This window comes from Rousettus aegyptiacus, unplaced genomic scaffold (genome assembly GCF_014176215.1).
Source record: "Rousettus aegyptiacus isolate mRouAeg1 unplaced genomic scaffold, mRouAeg1.p scaffold_m13_p_17, whole genome shotgun sequence".
NCBI lineage: Eukaryota > Metazoa > Chordata > Mammalia > Chiroptera > Pteropodidae > Rousettus > Rousettus aegyptiacus.
In genome coordinates, this window is record NW_023416292.1 from 2104285 (window position 1) to 2120732 (window position 16448).

Sequence of the window (16448 nt, forward strand, 5' to 3'; positions counted from 1 at the left end):
ACGTGGCCCCATGCCTGGGTGCAGGGGCCCTCCCTGTGAAAGTGCATCTGCATGTGGGAAGGTAGAAAGCTCCTTAGGGCCTGAGTTGGACAGGCTGAGTTCCAATCTTGATTTTTCACAATTCATTGAGCGATCTCAGCCAAATGCCTTTCATTCTCTGATCCTCAGTTTCTCCCACATGTATCAGTTAGATCTTTTGAGGTCTACATTTGTAGGTGATGGTGCCTTGGACTGCAGTGTAAATGGCTCCGTGGGCCAGGGGTTGGAGGTCTGCAGTGCAGGAGAGGAAGGCCTAGCTAGCTCAGCAGTGCAGAGCCTGAGCTTGTGGCTGGCCTCCATGAGCTGAGAGCATTTTTCTGATCCACAGCCTACTGCTCCAGCATTAGTCTTGGTCCTTGAGGGACTGCGGAGGGCAAGGGGCTGACTCTCTGCAAACTTCCCACCCAAGGTTGTGTAAATAACTCCATTTGAGCGCTGCAGACACCCAGTGTGTTTGTCATTCTGTGCCACTTTCCTGTCTGCGCATGATCGTGCAGCTGCCCCTCCCCCTGTTTCAAACCCTAGTGGACCCAGGTGCAACAGGGCTGTGAACATGAACTCTTTATTCTGTTTGTCCTAAATGCAGGGAGGAGGCAGTGTTGGGACAGGGCAAGCATCCAGGAGGAGCTCCTTGCCTGCACCCCAACATGAGGACGCAAGCATAAACAGGGACATCACCAGAGGGGGTTCCAACTCCGGACTAGGACTGCGGACAGACCACAGCAGAGGGCCTCAGTGGGCCAAGGCAAAGCCAATGCGGTTGTTACGCCGATCAAACTCTGTGTAGAACTTGCGGATGAAGCTGGCACCCAGGACCCAGACAGGCCCAGTGGGTGGTGGGACGTCCAGACCGTGGAGGGCCAGTGTGCACAGGTCATCGTTATTGTAGGGGTCCTGGCAGGAAGCACGAGGGTTTCCCCACCGCTCAGGACATGATCATTCTGCCCTCACCTTGCCCGGCTCCAGGGACCGTTCTCGGCAACGTCCTTCCTCCTCTCCCCCTTCCACAATGCACCTCTGTGGCAACGCCCCTTTCAACCCATCAGAGATTGCACCCCTCCTGGAAGCAGCCACTGTGCTAGACACTGAGCACACAATGCAGCAGGCACGGTGCTACCTTCACGACCTACTGTCTGGCAGAGGTTGTGATCCTAGTCAAGTTATTTAATATCTTTAAGTCTAGTGGGTATAAAAAGGGGATAAGAATACAGAAGTACAGCATTACTGGGAGCACTTGATGAGAAAATGAAGAAAAGCTGCCTATCAGAGCGATTCCTATACTTGCACATTGGAATCACCTGGGGGGTTTTGAAAACACTGATGCCCAAGTGCCGCCCCTGCTCCCCCAGAGGTTCTGATTTAGTAGGTAGGGGATGTGGCTTTCTATTGGGAGTCTTAAAAGCTCTCAGGTGACGCTAACAGCCAAGTTTAAGAACTTCTGGCCTAGTAATCTGTTACTGTGAGTTGTTGAGGGCCCCTGTCCACCCTTCCTGCCTCTCCCTGAGGGGCAGACTGGAATCTCACCTGTAATACATAGTCCGCACTGGTGAGTGTGTAGGCTCTGCCTCCGAGGTGGAAGGAGATGTCAGGGAGTGTGGGCACCTGGTTACAGTTCACGACATACTAGGGGGAGGGTAAAGGGAGCCCCTTTGAGTATTGGAGATCTCCCAGCAGACACCATTCTGTGCTTGTGCCGTGCCCCCTGCCCCCCAGGGGAGACCCAGCCACACATGAAGAGAGTAAGAGGTGAGGAGGTGAAGGCCCAAAATGACCTCATTTGGGACCTAATGCTGCCTGGGGTGACTTGGGGCCCTGGACCAGGTGGCGCTCCCCCACCCTTGGCACCGCCCCTCTAGCTTCTTACTTCATCAGTACTCAGCTCCTCGGCCCCCAGGGTCTCCATGAGCAGCCTCAGGGAGCTGGTGGGACCTGAGATGTAGGAGGCGCCAGTATCCACCACCACCATGCAGCCCTCCTCACAGAGCAAGGTGGCCGACCTCACAGACACCCTGGGAGAGGCCACAGTCAGACAGAAGGCTGAAATGGGGCTACCTGGCTGCACAGCTTTCCTGAGTGAGGGCGGTGATGGGAGGCCATGCTGCTGCTCCAGTGATGCGGTGAGGGGTGCATAAGGTAGGAAGCGGAGGAGGAAAGGTGCTGACCCCTCCCTCAGCATGTGCTTAGTGACCCTCCACCTCCCGTCAGTAGGTCCCCTCCCCTCTCTCCTTCACATCTCAGTGTTCTCTATCCCTGGACAGAGCACACAGAGAGCAGATGTCTGTGCCTTAAGAAGTGGCTTCGTTGGAGAGAGCAGTATGGAAGCCTTGCCCTTGCCCACCCCCCGCCCCCCAGCAGCAGGGTTGAAGATGTCTGACCCTTTCATTTTGATCTGCCAGGAGCCAGTCTTGCTGATGCTCACGTAGTGGAAATTGCCTTGGTAATACTGAGGATCGCTGCCTCCCAGCACAATCTCTCCTCCCAGCAAGTGGGAATTCCTAAAGGAAAGATCAGAGGCTCTTGGAGACCCGGTGGCCCCAGCAACGAGGGAAGTTGGGCCCCGGTGCAGGTTGGGCAGAGGAAGACAGGGATGGTGAGGCTGGGAAGCTGCAGCCCATGCTGCCACCTTTCTTGTCCCTCCCCCAGCCCAGGCAGTGGTGGTTCCAGCTTAGTCCAGCTGCACTCAATAAAGCATCCAGGTGAGGCCACAGAAAAGGAATGGGCACCAGGACAGCCAATAGAATGCAAACAATTCAAATTGCTCCCCCACTTGGGTATGGGTTGCTGTGGGTTAAGCGGGTACGTGGAAGGGGACTCTGGGGAGCTATTGGGTGGGGGTAGACGGAGACATGAGGAGAGCAGGAGCAGGGTGGAGAACATCAGCATCCAGCGGAGCCTGGGCTTGTGAAGTGAATTTTGGGCAGGTGGTGGGTGTGGTTCTGGACCAGGTACTCTGGAAAGTCAGGGCCGGGTGGGGGGTTTCATCTCCTTACTTGGAATTTCTGCGGAGAAAGAGACACAGCAGAAAGGAAGCTTTTGTTTCTGGAGAGCCTCACCAGCTAGGGTGGGTATTTTGCTTTCTTTTACCCCTCAGGCAGTAGAGTCACCAGGAGGTGAAGTCACTTGCCTAAAGTCACCTAGGCAGTGAGTGGGTGATAGGGGGACTGGAGCCAGGGCTCTTGGGGTGCAGTCTGAAGCTGATCCCCCTTTCCTTTCTCTTCTCCATGATGCATAGAGCCTCCCACAGCTCAGGGTCCACCTTAGGGCTGCTTTCCAGTGTCGTGTGTGTGTGTGTGTGTGTGTGTGTGTGTGTGTGTGTGTGAGAGAGAGAGAGAGAGAGAGAGAGAGAGAAAGAGGGATGGGGTTTCCTAACCGGAGTCATGTGTACATGCACATGTGTACACAGGTGTGTAGCTATGCACATGCAGTTTGTATAGATGCAATTAATTGTATTGTATAAATCTAGTACCCAGTGGCCCTCCCCCAATACTTAAAGATTTTTTTGAATGTTTTCTCCATCAGCAAAGCTTGCCTTCTTCCCTTTACTGGATCCTCCCTTCCATGACCTTCAGGCTCCTGTGCCTTCCATTCTTATCTCTTATTCTACATTTTCAATCTCTTGCTTTCCATTGCCTTCCATCTACCTGCAAGCATGCTCAGGGATCCTCTAGCATTTAAAAACACCCACCCTTCTTTTCTCTGCCTTTCTCTTCATCTTTGCCTGCACCCCCACCTGACATTCATTTCCCTGTTGAATTTTTCAAGGCAGCCTACATCTGCCCTTCTTGTCCTGACATCTACACTCAGCTCTTAACTGCTCACCCTCTGGCCTTACTCCACCTCTAGAGCAGCTCTTCCCAAGTCGTACCTGGCTGCAGAGCCACTTGATGGCATTTTCTCAGTGCTTTCCTTTCTCTTACCAAACCGGACACTTTTCTCCGTTTTACTTCTGAGATTTCTTTGGAGTCCGACCCTCTGCTCTGTCCTCACTGCCACTGGCCTCATGTTCTTACCCTCATGGTCCTTGTTTCCAGCTCATACTATCTTTCTAAACCCAACAGCTTCCCAAAGGCCAGCTAAACTGCACATAAGCTCAGCCTAGAGTTGAAAAGTTTCTACAGTCTTGGCCCTGTGTTACCTGCTTATCACATTGTCATGTTTCTTGTCCTCCCTGCCAAACTGTAGGCTCTGTGAGGGCAGGACTCTGTCTTGTATATTGTGTTCATGGCTGTACCCTCAGTGCCTCTCACAGTGCTTGGCACATAGGCATAATATTTGTTGAATCAATGAATAAGCAAATAAGGAATTAATGAATAAGTGACATTAGCTGTCTCTTTGTGAGAGGGGCCATTGGCCCTCACAAGGAAGGTCCCCAGGTCACAGCAATGGCTTCCACTCCACATTCTCCTCTTGTTCTAGAGCAGTGCTGTCTAACAGAACTTTCTACATCAGTGGACATGTTCTATGTCTGTACTATCCAATATGGTAGCTGCTAGCCAATTTGGCTGCTGAGCTCTTAAAATGTAGCTAATGTGACTAATGAACTGAATACCTAATTTTATTAAATTATAATTAATTTAAATTTAAGTGTTAGCTTTTATATTGGGTAGTGCAGCTCTGAATTTGAATACATGTAATCATGAACACATCAAAATTGTGGTCTAAACTCTCCTCTTACTCTCTCAACTCTCTTGCCTCTTTCCCCTCCCCTGCCACGGCTTCTGGAGACCCAGGCCCACCTACTGTAGTAGACAGAGAAGACATCCTCCTTTAGCACCCTCTGGGAGAGAATGTGGTCAAAGACGGGGGTGACTCCTCCAATGGCCTGTGCGGGGAAGCCCATGCCCAGAACCCCGTCAAACTTGGCCAGCATGAAGGGTATCAGGGGTAGCTCTGTGACTTCTCCAAACGTCTGTGTCACTGTGATTCCGCCCACCTGTGGGAGGAAAGATCAGAGGAGACCAAGCCCACTGTCCATCCCTTGCCAGAGTCTATTCTGGGCTTCCACATGAGGCTCCCAGGGATGCAAATGGTCCAGGGTATAGCAATCTGGGGTAAGACCATTTCATCAATCCCCACACATATCTCTCCTAATCTGCATCTAAGCAGGCAGTGGAGTCCAGAGAACTGGGGTTTCCCAGGGACTGGAAGGGGCAGAGACTGAGCCGGCAGCACTGCGGAGCTGTAATAGAAGAGATACCAGGCGCGCCCACACCCCAGCCCAAGGGCCCAGCTTCTACCTCAGCAGGGCTGCATCTCAGGCCCCGACCCCCTTTGTAGGATAAGGGTTTCTGCAGCACATGCGTGCTCCTTTTCCCCCTGATTTCGCAGACAAGGGGAGGGCTCGTACTGGTTTCCTTCGAGGTTCCATGAGTAGCCCTCCTGTGACTGACAGAGCAAGGGCTGGAGAAACCCTAGAATGGGGACGGGATCCGACACACGCCAAGTGGAAATCAAAACCGGGCCCTATCCCTAGTCCTAAACTCAAACTTTAACTATGACCTTAAAACCTATGCCTGACCCTAAAACTAACCCTGACCACAATGTCAACAATATCACTGATCCTGACTCTGACCCTGATTTCAGTGTAGGGTCTGGTGAAGACCTTAGTCAGAACTGGGTAATCTCAGGCAGGTTACTTTTCTGGAGGCTGTGGGGCTCAGACAAGCTCTGCATGTGAGTTAAATGCCTCTATAAATCACCGATTCTTGAGCCAGGAGCTCAGGTTTGCTCTGTTTGGTGGCAGAGCTTGTCCCCAGCTCCACATGGGCTGGATGGCACCTTCCCCAGGTATGGGCCCTAGAGTGGCAGGACAGGTCTGGAGACGAGAAAGGCAGGGATCTGATGACTTGGGGCAGTCCCACTTACCGTCACCATGTCTTGGCTCAGGAAGCCTTTGACCTTCCCAGATCCATAGCGGATGGTGAATTCCGTCCCATTCTCCACATAGCTGGAGGATTCCGAAGAGTCGTAGAGGCTGTGAATCTCTAGCAGAGGGACATAGGCTCAGGTCTGTCCAAGAGAGGCCCAGGCAGCGGGCCTTGGAGGCAGGCGCATGGGGGTGTGGCCTGTGTGGTTGAAGGACTTAGGTGCAGGCGTGGGGTGGCTCTGAGGGCAGTCAGAGGCTTGGAAAAATGTGTTTCATCTATCAAGGACTGTGTTTCTTGGGCCCCTATTATGTGTCCATATCTGAGAATTTTGTCTCAAATGAAACATTTTAAAGTAATTTTTAACACTGAGGTGGGGGAAGATTCTGGTCACAGTAAGCACCCAAGGAGAGGTTGTTGACTAAGGGTGGGGGTGGAAGAGCCCATGTGCCTGGAGGGTCTGAGACTTCAGTCCTCAATCTCTGGAACGGTGAGGAATGGCCTTCTGGGTTGACTGAGGGCTCCTGAAGCTTGCTATCTTACCTTGATGGCCACATCAGGAATGTGGGAGATGTTTCCCTCTCCTCTTAGGGGCAATGGGAGCAGAGGCAGAGAGGAAACAGCTCAAATGGCAGTAGGAGAGATTTGGCTGAGCATGAGGCAAGACTGCCCAAGCGGGCAGGCAGGGGCTTGAGGAGAGGTGCCACAGGTCTGGGGGCTCACCACAGGCTGTGTAGAGAGGGCTGCACTTGGTTGAAGGTACCCAGAGGTTGGCTGATCCTGTGTCAAAGATGACTTTGAAGGTCTGTGGCGGGGTGCCAATGCCAATCTCGCCATAGTACTGAGTCTATAGGGGTGAAAGAGGCAGCTGGAGGGCTTGGGGAGCCTTGGGCCTTGAGGTCTCACCTAATATCCCCCTTGGCATTCAGAGTGACGTTAGGCAAATCATACACCTTCTGCGGGTTTCCATTTTCCATCAGGGCCCAGGTGGGAGGCTTAGCACTGTCTTATGATTTCCCAGGGAGTAAGACAAGAGGGCAAAATAAAAATAATGGCAATAAAGTAGGAAGATTCCCCACCCCTTGAGCCACTGACTCAGTAAAGCAGTCAAGCTGTGCTGAGCCTAATCCCAAAAGCTTGCATCTGCCCTTTTGGCTGGGGCACCTCAGAACCACACACACCTCCTGCTCCCCAGAGACACCTAGGCTTGAGGCCTAGAGCCTGGATTCCCAAGTTCCAAGCTTAATCCTGCCTCTGAGCTTTTTTGCTGCCCTCTCTACCTCAGCCTGAAAGCTTACAGGCTTTGCTCCTCAGCAAGTCAGTCAAGTGGAAAGAAACAAGAAAGCCTTAGGCCTAAGAGGGAAAGGCTGCTGGAGGAGCAGGGACCCAGATGCTCACATCCAGGTAGTTGGTGAGAACCACAGGCGAGGTGCTGTTGCTGGAGAGTCTCTTGGGGAACTGGCTTCTGTCAGCCCAGAGCCTGGCTACATCCACGCCGCGCTCCTTCAGGCTTTCTCGGACTGAGGGCATCTTCTTGAGGAAGATCCTGGTCCAGAGTGAAGAAAGAAAAAAGAGAAGAGCTCTGTACTCCTCCGTAATGTAGTCTCTGGACCACAACCGTTAACCTTGGCTGGGGCACCTAAGAATCACTCTTGTGCTCTTAGGCTTGTGAAGGGGGGAATTCGCAAACTGTGAGTCACCTGCACTGGTATTAAATAACCCTCAACCTTCCTCTTTAGTCTTATTTTGGTCACTGCAAGGCCATTTGTTCATTTGATCATTCATTCATTCATTCATTCCACACTCACATGTTGAACACCTCCTCTGTGCCTGCATCAAGCTGGGGACCAGAGATATAAAGGTCATTGCTGCCTTTAAGGAGCTCCATTAAGGTGTAGACAGAGGAGGAAACGTGCGACATTCCCTCTAAGGAGAGGAAGGCTGGGAGTGCTCCCTTCAAGGCTGGACAGGAGGAGGCAGTGCCACATGAGGCCTGTAGGTGGCAGCAGACTCCCGAAGCAGCCCTGCAGGACTCGGGGATGCCTGGGACAGTCGCCCAGCCCCGGCTGTGGGGTGGAGTGGACCAACTGAACTGGGTGAGGCAGGGAAAGAGGCTGGCATCCCCAGAGTGCCTGTGTGTCCTGTCCTTGGAAAGATGTGCCTTCTTGAGTCTAAGCCCCTCAGCTTCTTGTCCTGACACCTTCCTAACCACCTTTGGGAGGCAGAATTAGAGATTTGGGAAACTTACGGCATACTCAGCTGCCACGTCCCCACATAACTACTCTGCAAACTAGCATCATCTCACTTTATGATGAGGAAATGGAGGGTCACAGGGATGAGGTGACTCGGAAGTGATGGAACAGAGTCAAGCAGGGTATTTGGCCTTATTTCCATGTAGGGTGCCCTATATTTTGATGAGGCTGTGTGCCGGAACCTGGAAGATGTTCCTGGCTGTTGGAGGGGGTGAGGGGAGGGTCCCAGAATTGCAGCCCACCTTATGGAGAATCCCTCTTTCTGCCAGTCCCCCTGTACTTGCACTCCTTTCCTTCTCACACCCATGCATTCTATGTAGCCCATTGTGCCCGTGTATACAAATACCATTTTGATACTGAATTTGTCAGTGTAATATTTTAATGGACATGACCTGTCACATTCATAACACAGTTTATTTACTATTCAAAAAGTATTTTTGCAATTACGATCTTATTCAATTCTCAGCCATCCCTTGAGGTGGGTAATTTTATTATTCCCATTTTACAGATGGGAAAACAGAGAAACAGATGAGTCTTGACCCCAAAGAGGGTATATTGTCCACTATTTACTCTTAACAGCCTCTGCTCTGGACCTTTCCTTTTACCATTTTCCTTTCAGAAAGTCCCTTTCTTCCCCGCCCCCTCTTTCACAGTCATTCATCCTTCAAAGCCCAGCATGCACCCGCGCCGCTTGCCCAGTTCACGCTGACCTCACCTTTGCATAGGTTCCTCTTCATGTTCCCTGGGTGCTCACAGCCAGCACTACACGCCTGAATGCTCACAGAGGTGGTTCTGTCCAGCGGTGAGGGCATGGTGGTGTGGGGGCATGCTGGAAACCCTTATTCCCTGTGTGATTCTGAGCAACTTACCTAGCTTCTCTGGGCCTTGTCTGAGACTCCATGAAGTCCTCTCTAAAAATGGACTTAATAGTAGTACCTACCTCAGTGAGTCACTGCAAAGATTAAATGAGATGGCTATTGCTCAATAGATGTGAATTGTATATGTAAAAGGCCATGAAAGAACCTTGAGAAGGGGGTCCTTTGTTCACATCTCTCAAAGTATCTGGCATGACGCTTTGCCCACAGCAGGTAGCAAAATCCTTCTAGCTATGTTCCAAATTCCTGACTTCCTGTCTAGTCCTGGCCCCATCCACTCTTCACTTTTTGAAGAGAACAAGAAAGTTTTTAACTTCTCCTGCCTTTACCCTGGGGGTGGGGGCTGTACCCAGGTACGTGCTGCTGCAATGCCCCCAGCTTCTCACCTCACATCCCCAAACCAGCAGTTACTTTTCTGAGAGCCTTGGAGCAGAAAAAGAAGCTTTGGAGACAAAAGACCCAGTGTGTGTTGAGGCTCAGCCTCTACATGTGACCTCCCAGAGCCTCAGTGTCCTCATCTGTAAAGTGGGACTTGGGAGGATGATGTGAGATGAAATATGTGAAAAGATCCTGTGAAACCCCAAACATTTGACAGGCTTAGCAGCTAGTACTGGTCACAAAACCTGCCCTCTCACCTGCAGGTCTTCTGGTCCATCCGCACTCCCCAAACAGAAACGCCTTTCTCCACCAGTCCCTGTCCCACTCTGTCCCACCCTGTGTCTCCGCTCTGCAGCCTTAATGAGTTGCTTGTTTCCACAGGGCCTGGCATCACATATGGATGTGAATCGGGTCTTTCTTCTCTGTCCTTTGGGCTTCCTTAAACCTTTCTTTTGACCTTTGTGACAACCTACCCTGTAGAACTATGACTGCTGGGTTTTGACAGCATCGTGCTAAGGCCTTTCCTTGTGTTATTTCATTTAATCTTCAAAGCAGCTCAGTGAAGTAGGTGCTGTTATCAACCTAACCCTGTTTTAAAATAGTAAACTGAGACCTAGAGAAATTAAGTAACTTTCCTCTGGTTCCAAAGCTAGTTAGTTCTGTTAGTGGAATAGAATTTAAACCAAGACAGTTCAACTCTAGAAGCCTTGAGTTTAAGCACTGTATTATGCTTCTTCCCTAGTAGACTTAACCATACCACACGCTTCTTAATAATTAGGCCACGAGCTCCTTGAGGGCAGGGAGCATGTCACAATCATCTCTGAGTTCCTAGCATGGTGATCTGTGCAGGAAGCAAAGGCTCTGAGCAGGAATCAAAAAACATGTCTTCCATGCTTGACTGGTGCCACTACTGGCTATGTGACATTGGGTGAGTCACCTGATCTCTCTGAATGGGACCATACCTCCCTGCCCAGCTGGTCATGAGGACCAGATGACAGCACATATCCGAAAGCCAGAAGTGTTAGATGAGAACCCCTGCGCCCCTGCCACCTTCTCTAGCCCAAATTACCGTCTGAGGGCGCCAATGTCCGCAGGCCGACCAAAGGTGCAGGAGCTCCAGAGCACCAGCAGGAGTCCCCAGCAAGGTATTCTGCTCCATCGGTCCATGCTTCCCAGGGGTCCCTGGCGCTCTCTCTCGGATCCACTGAAGCCTTGTGGCTCCCAGATCTCTTCTCCTTTTATATGTTCCACACTCGGGATGGTGGCGGTTTAGCTCTGCCCTGATTTATTACCCTAGGGCAGATGGCAGGGCAGCCAGTAGTAAACGCCCTCGCCATGGGACTGAGCTAGAGGGGGTGAAGAGTGACCAGGTTTCCAGCACATAGTCCAGGAGCTGGAGGAAGAAAAGCTGTGGGAACACAATGCTGTGCCCAGTGACGCCAGCAGCCTTGTCTCTGCCTGGCCCTGCGACCCCCAGAGGGAAAAGAGGCTGATGAGAAACAGCACTGCTCAGGAGCAAGGTCAGGGCTCGGACCTGCGTTTCTAATTCCTAGCCAGCCTCCACTCCCATGCCCTTGAAGCTCTATCTATATTAACCTTGGCGGTGTCCCCGACTGGCTTCTCCCAGACTGTATCTCAGTGTTCCCATCTGAAGCATGAGTGACTCCTCCTGGCTTGTTCCATGACAGAGCCAGACTGGGGGCCTTCATGCCACCACCATCCAGGCCTCTGTCAGCAGTGGCCGTTTATGGACAAGTGCACCTAGCACAGCCCTCGGGAAGCAGGGAGCTGCGGGGCAGAGGCTGTGTCCATCTTCCATGCACCTAATGTTGGTGGGAGGGAAGGACGACCCTCAGGGGCCTGGGAGCCTTCTGCAGGGGAGTCAGGTGGGGCAGCCGCACTTTCAACTTCTAACCCTCTTTCCGTGTGGCCCTAACTCCTTTCAGGGCCCTCTCTCTGCCTCCTTCCCTTTGCCTTGTAGTTTACAAGCAGTCTGGGGCAGCTCTCCAAACCTGGCCCTTAAATCCCTGGATAGGAGCTATTTATTCAGCCTAGGATGCCCTCTCCCAGCACTCCCTGCTTGTTCTTCAGGGCTCATTTCAATTATCACCACCACCTCCATGAAGCAGGCCCCGATTCAGTCCGGAATTGACTGCTTTCTCCTGTGGGCTCCCACAGCATGGTACAAGCCCTTCCATGAGAGCATGGACCTCAACTGTCCTGCCTCGGAGTCATTTCTGTATGTTTGTGTCCTCCTCTTACCCAAAGTGGTGCTTAATTCTAATCAAATGAGTGAATTAGTGAACTGTGATGGGCAGGGCGAAGAGCTAGCTGTAAGGGACCTGAGTTCTAGTTCTGACTCTACCATCATGTGACATTGAATCCCACCTTTCCGCTCTGTGGTCCTCAGTTCCTAAACTTGTTGCTCATGTGTCTGCTAATGAACACACTCATCAAATAATGGGAAATTTGGTGTTTCTTGATAGAAACTCTAACTGGAAAATTTTCAGGCACTGTGGTTGGCAGCAGGGGAAGGATTTAAGGGCAGGGGGAGACGTTTTAGAATCTCTTAAGTGTGAAATCTCTCGTCAGATTATAGAATATATATTAAGCATTCACATAGGCCTTAGAGCTCTTTCATTCCTCTTTCAGTTACTAGAAAATATTCATTGAGAATTTATTATTTGTCAGACATCTTTCTAGATGCTGGAGTTACAAAGGCGATAAAAACAAACACAGTTTCTGCTCTTGTGGAATCCATGGTGTTTAGGAGAGAGATTATTCTCATCAAAACATAAACGTAAAACACTAACAATGTCCAGTACCAGTCAGGGAACTCAAGGAAATTATACTTGAGTTGTGAACTGAAGGCTGCACAAGCAGGCAATGACTAGCTGAAGAGGGAAAGAAAGAGTTCCCATGGGAATAGCACGTGCAGTGCCCTGAGGAGAGAGAGACCATGGTGAGAATAAGGCCCTAAAGAACACTCAACGTGGCTAAGCAGAGATGAGAGGGAGCGGGACAAGGAATGAGACTGGAGAGGCAAGAGATGAGAAGGTCTAACACTTAGACACTACGTGCCGAACGCGTTTAGTTCTCACTACTGCTTGATGAGGTAGTATCATTATTACTCCCTCTTATAGGTGTGGAAACTGAGATGCAGGATGATTCAGAAAGTAACTTGCCCAGGGTCATGCTGACAATAAGTGATGAAGTCAGGCTATGAATTTAGGCAGTATGACCCAGAACTCATTACATAGCCGATGTGAGTGTCAAAAGCTACAAGTTCTTGAACACCATACTATGTTCACCCTAAGAGCAGTGGATAAACAGGTTAAGGAGAGGATAATAATGTGTTTTATAATTAGATATGTTTGCAAAGACACTGTGGCTATAGGGTGGCCTAGCAAGGACTTGAGAATGGTCCAGAGTCACATAGTATATACCAGTTAGGAAACCATGGCATTAGAAGTAGCTTGGACGAGGGTAGGTGGGCATGGTGGAGGTAGAGAAGATTGGATGTGTTGAGAGAAATTTAGGAAATAAAATCCTCAGGACTGGGTAATGGGTTGGATATGAGGAGTGAAGGAGAAGGAGGTTTCTGGATGCCTGATGAAACATGGGGTACAGTGGAAAAGAACCAGGATTCCAGAAGGGAAGAGGGTCTGGGAGACCACGAGTTTGAAGACCTGTTGAGGGAAGGGTTCCATTGGGATATCTCAGGGCTGACATTAAATGGCAGGTGCATTAATGGACCTGGGTGAAAGATTTATGTGTTATTTGTACTTGGTAATTGATGTCACAGGTATGAACGAAATTAGACAGGGAAAAGGATAGAGAGCAAGAAGGCCCAGGACTCCAAGCTTTAACAGACCAGCAGTGGAGGAAGAATCTGCAGAAGACAGCAAAGAATAGAGGCCAGAAGGCAGGAGGAAACCTTCAGGTGTCCCCGAAGTGAGGAAGGAGAGTGGTAAGGAGGGATGGTGAGCACTGGTGGTGCTGCCACTCGGGCAGGTACGATGCAGGTTAAAACACAGACGTGCAACAATGGGTACTGTTAGTGGAGCCCTTTTGGTGATGCAGAGCGACAGAAATTCAGACAGGGATGGATAGGATGATGGGAAGTAGGGAGATGAAGGTGGCATGGTACATACAGCAGCTGTTTTGAGAAGGTAGGCTGTAACACAGCTGGAGGGGAATGAGGACAAAGTAAGGGTTTTTCTCTCCTCTCTTCTTTTCCTTTCTCTTCTCCTCTCCCCATCCTCCTACATCTTATTTTCTAATTATGGGAGGGAGCTGACTATATTTAAGGCACAGAGAGGACTCCATCGAGAGGAAGGGATAGTCAGTGCAGGAGAATGCCTGAGAGCATGGGAGCACACGGGAGGGAAACTCCAGTGCTGTAGCGAGGATGGCGAGAAGGAGGGTGCGTGTGTTGTCCACAGTTTCTCTGCTTGGTGTTGAAAGCTGAGAGACTTTCTGTGTGGTAACTGTTATCTTCTTGGACAAGTAGGAAGCAGGGACTCTGCTGAGAGTTGGGGATGGGAGGGGTTTTGGAGGCGTGAGGAAAATGGGAAAAGTTCTAAATAATTGTGGAAAGCGTAAAATGGGAAGAAGCTGTTCAGGGATGCTAAGAGGATTTCTGGGAGGGATTGAGACGTTTAATGGCTGGAGATCATGACTTCACCGGAAGCCAGTTTGTCCTGTTCTCTGCCGCTCCTACCCCCACCATTGTGCTTGGCTGCGTGGGGACAGATGCAGGGAAATTGTGTGTCTGGTGTCATACAGGACTGAGGTGATGCCAGGTGTGGTGATCAAAGATGAGGGACAAAGGGACTTAGGATTCTAGCAAAAATGTTATTGAATGACAGACTATAAGGTGGGTGTGGGAAAGAAGTCAAGAAAGGACAGGATGGATGAGCTGGGAGGAAGCAGAAGACCACGGACGGGTGAGAAAAAAGCGATGATGGCGGGAATAGTGGCAGCATGAAGCTGGAAGGAAGAGAGCTTGTCAAGAGTGGGAACGTTTGAGGTAGTCTCTTCAGAGGCGGAGCCATTACAAGTGGTGAAAAATCCAGAGTAGGATGTGGGGGGAGATGATCGAAGTGGCGTAGGGGGTAGTGCCACTGGAAGAGGGGTACTCAGGGCACCGAGGAGTCAGGGTGCTGGCTGGGTCACCGTCCGCGTGGGTCACCGTCCGCGTGGATGGTGACGTCAGCCAGGAGGATGGCAGAGGGCCCGAGGGGTGAAGGGGGTTGAGGGGTCGGGGAGGATGGCTGCAAGCCAGAAGCCATGGCCTTTGATAAATGACGGGGCAGGAACTTCAAGTCCAGTAATGACAGCAGCAAGTGAGTGTGGGGAGAAAGTCCAAGGTATAAAGCAAGGGCCTGAAAGGAGGAAGGTCTCCAATGTCCGCGTCACCCTGGGAGGGGAGTGGACCAGTGTCCTTGCAACACAGGAGGAAACCAAGACTGAAGTGGTTAAAGTGTCCTAATTCACAGCTGGTAGGTGGCAGAGTGGACAGTGTCGTATCCTGTGTTACCTGTGAGTTCAGCTGCTGAGGTGGGTGCTCTTCCCAGGATGTCACTTCTCGCTATCTTGAGGCCCTCTGCCAGTGGAGAGTCAGTTAGGAATCAGGACAGTGGCTTAAGAGTGACGATGTCTCTTTTCTCACCAACAGGCCCTCACAAGATTGTGACATGTTATGGTTCGGGTGACTGACCACCCATTCTTCCTCTCCCTCACCTGTCCCCAAACTCTGGAGCACAAGGAGCAAGAAACAGGGACAGAGTAGGCGGGGAAGTGGGGTGGGCCTGGAACTTGCATCAGAACCCGGAGTTACACCAGCGCCGTTTACTGAGCATCTACGATGTGCTGTGAAGTACTTTGCAAACAAATGTACTTTATCCTCTCAGCAGCCCTCCGTAGTGGGTAGGTACTCTCATCCCCACTGTTCAGAAGTGGAAGCCAAGACTTCAGAGAGCTTAGGGAAGAGCAGGCTGAATGTTCTGCCTTGTGACTCCTGGCCCCTCTCTGTGGCTATGGGTGTCAGAGGTGACTGGCAGAGTCAATGGGATTCACTCTTGACTGAGACAGGGGTGCCGGGCTGTGGCTGAGCTGCAGGGAGTACTGCCAGCCCCACAGAGCTCTCCGTGGGGGCGGAAGCTTTTTAAGCCTCATACCCTGGCTGTACTTTTAGACACCCAGCTCAGTGCACAGGACCCTCACATGTAGTTTAGGTCAATACTCAGCGCTTTTCTATGACACAGGTGGGGCCAGCGGTCCAGCCAGGGCTGGGCCCCTCTGCGGAACCAGGCACCCTCCCCTCACTGCGTGGTCCGGCCTCCTGCGGGTGTATGCAGCTGGCCCTCAGAGCAGCGGTGCGGTCAGTCAGTGTGAGTAAGAAGTGCGAATCACCTCACCAGGAGAGAGACACATAACATATGAGGCTGCAGTCAAATTTAGATGAGAAAGTTGCCCGGGACCAGAGGAGAAGCAAGAAAGTCAACTTCTGGAGGGTAGAAGGGTCCAGACTTTTAACCATCTTGTTTCTCCTGACAACTCAGAGGCTGGGGGAGGGGCAGCTTCTCTTAATCCACCTTCTGTACTCAGCTCCAGGGGGTCGTAAAGTCCTTAAAGTATTTTCTGAGGGAAACAGAGCCAACCCTATCCTGCAGCCTGAGGCCTTGAGGGGTGGCCAGGAGAAAGACTCGGGTTTTGTTTTCAGGAAGAACCATTTAGTGGTCTGCACTCACGGGTAAGGGTGAATGCCCTGAGAGGTGCTGAGCTGTGACCCTGGGACAATCGGCTCTGTGTATCCTGACCTGTTACTCTACCACTTCCACTGTCAGGGTGGGGAGAATCTGGAAGAAGAGGTGGTGCCGCCAGGAGTCTCTTCTCTCCATGGGACTTCCAGTGCCCTGGGCTATGGCGTGGGAGGGAGAATGGCTAGGGACCCTTATCAGGTCATCTCCCAAGCCCCGTCAGCCCAGGGCTCCCATTTGTCTCACAGAGGTTCCCAGGATTCCAAGTCTGGGCCC

At 51.3% G+C, this 16448-nt stretch overlaps 1 protein-coding gene across 2 annotated transcripts; it reads right to left on the reverse strand.

The window, feature by feature from the left end:
• Positions 1–748: 748 nt before the first annotated feature.
• REN (renin) lies at positions 749–10679 on the reverse strand. Of its 2 annotated transcripts, XM_016139924.2 has the most exons (10): positions 10478–10679; positions 7302–7449; positions 6627–6750; positions 5905–6023; positions 4776–4972; positions 3030–3038; positions 2415–2534; positions 1904–2048; positions 1564–1662; positions 749–933 (listed from the first exon to the last, which is right to left on the reverse strand). In XM_016139924.2, the coding sequence occupies exons 1-10, from the start codon at positions 10573–10575 to the stop codon at positions 772–774; spliced, it is 1221 nt and encodes a 406-aa protein (XP_015995410.2). In that variant the 5' UTR covers positions 10576–10679; the 3' UTR covers positions 749–771. The 2 variants fall into 2 exon arrangements, with proteins under 2 accessions (XP_015995410.2, XP_015995416.2); XM_016139930.2 differs by lacking the exon at positions 3030–3038.
• Between the last annotated feature and the right edge of the window lie 5769 nt (positions 10680–16448).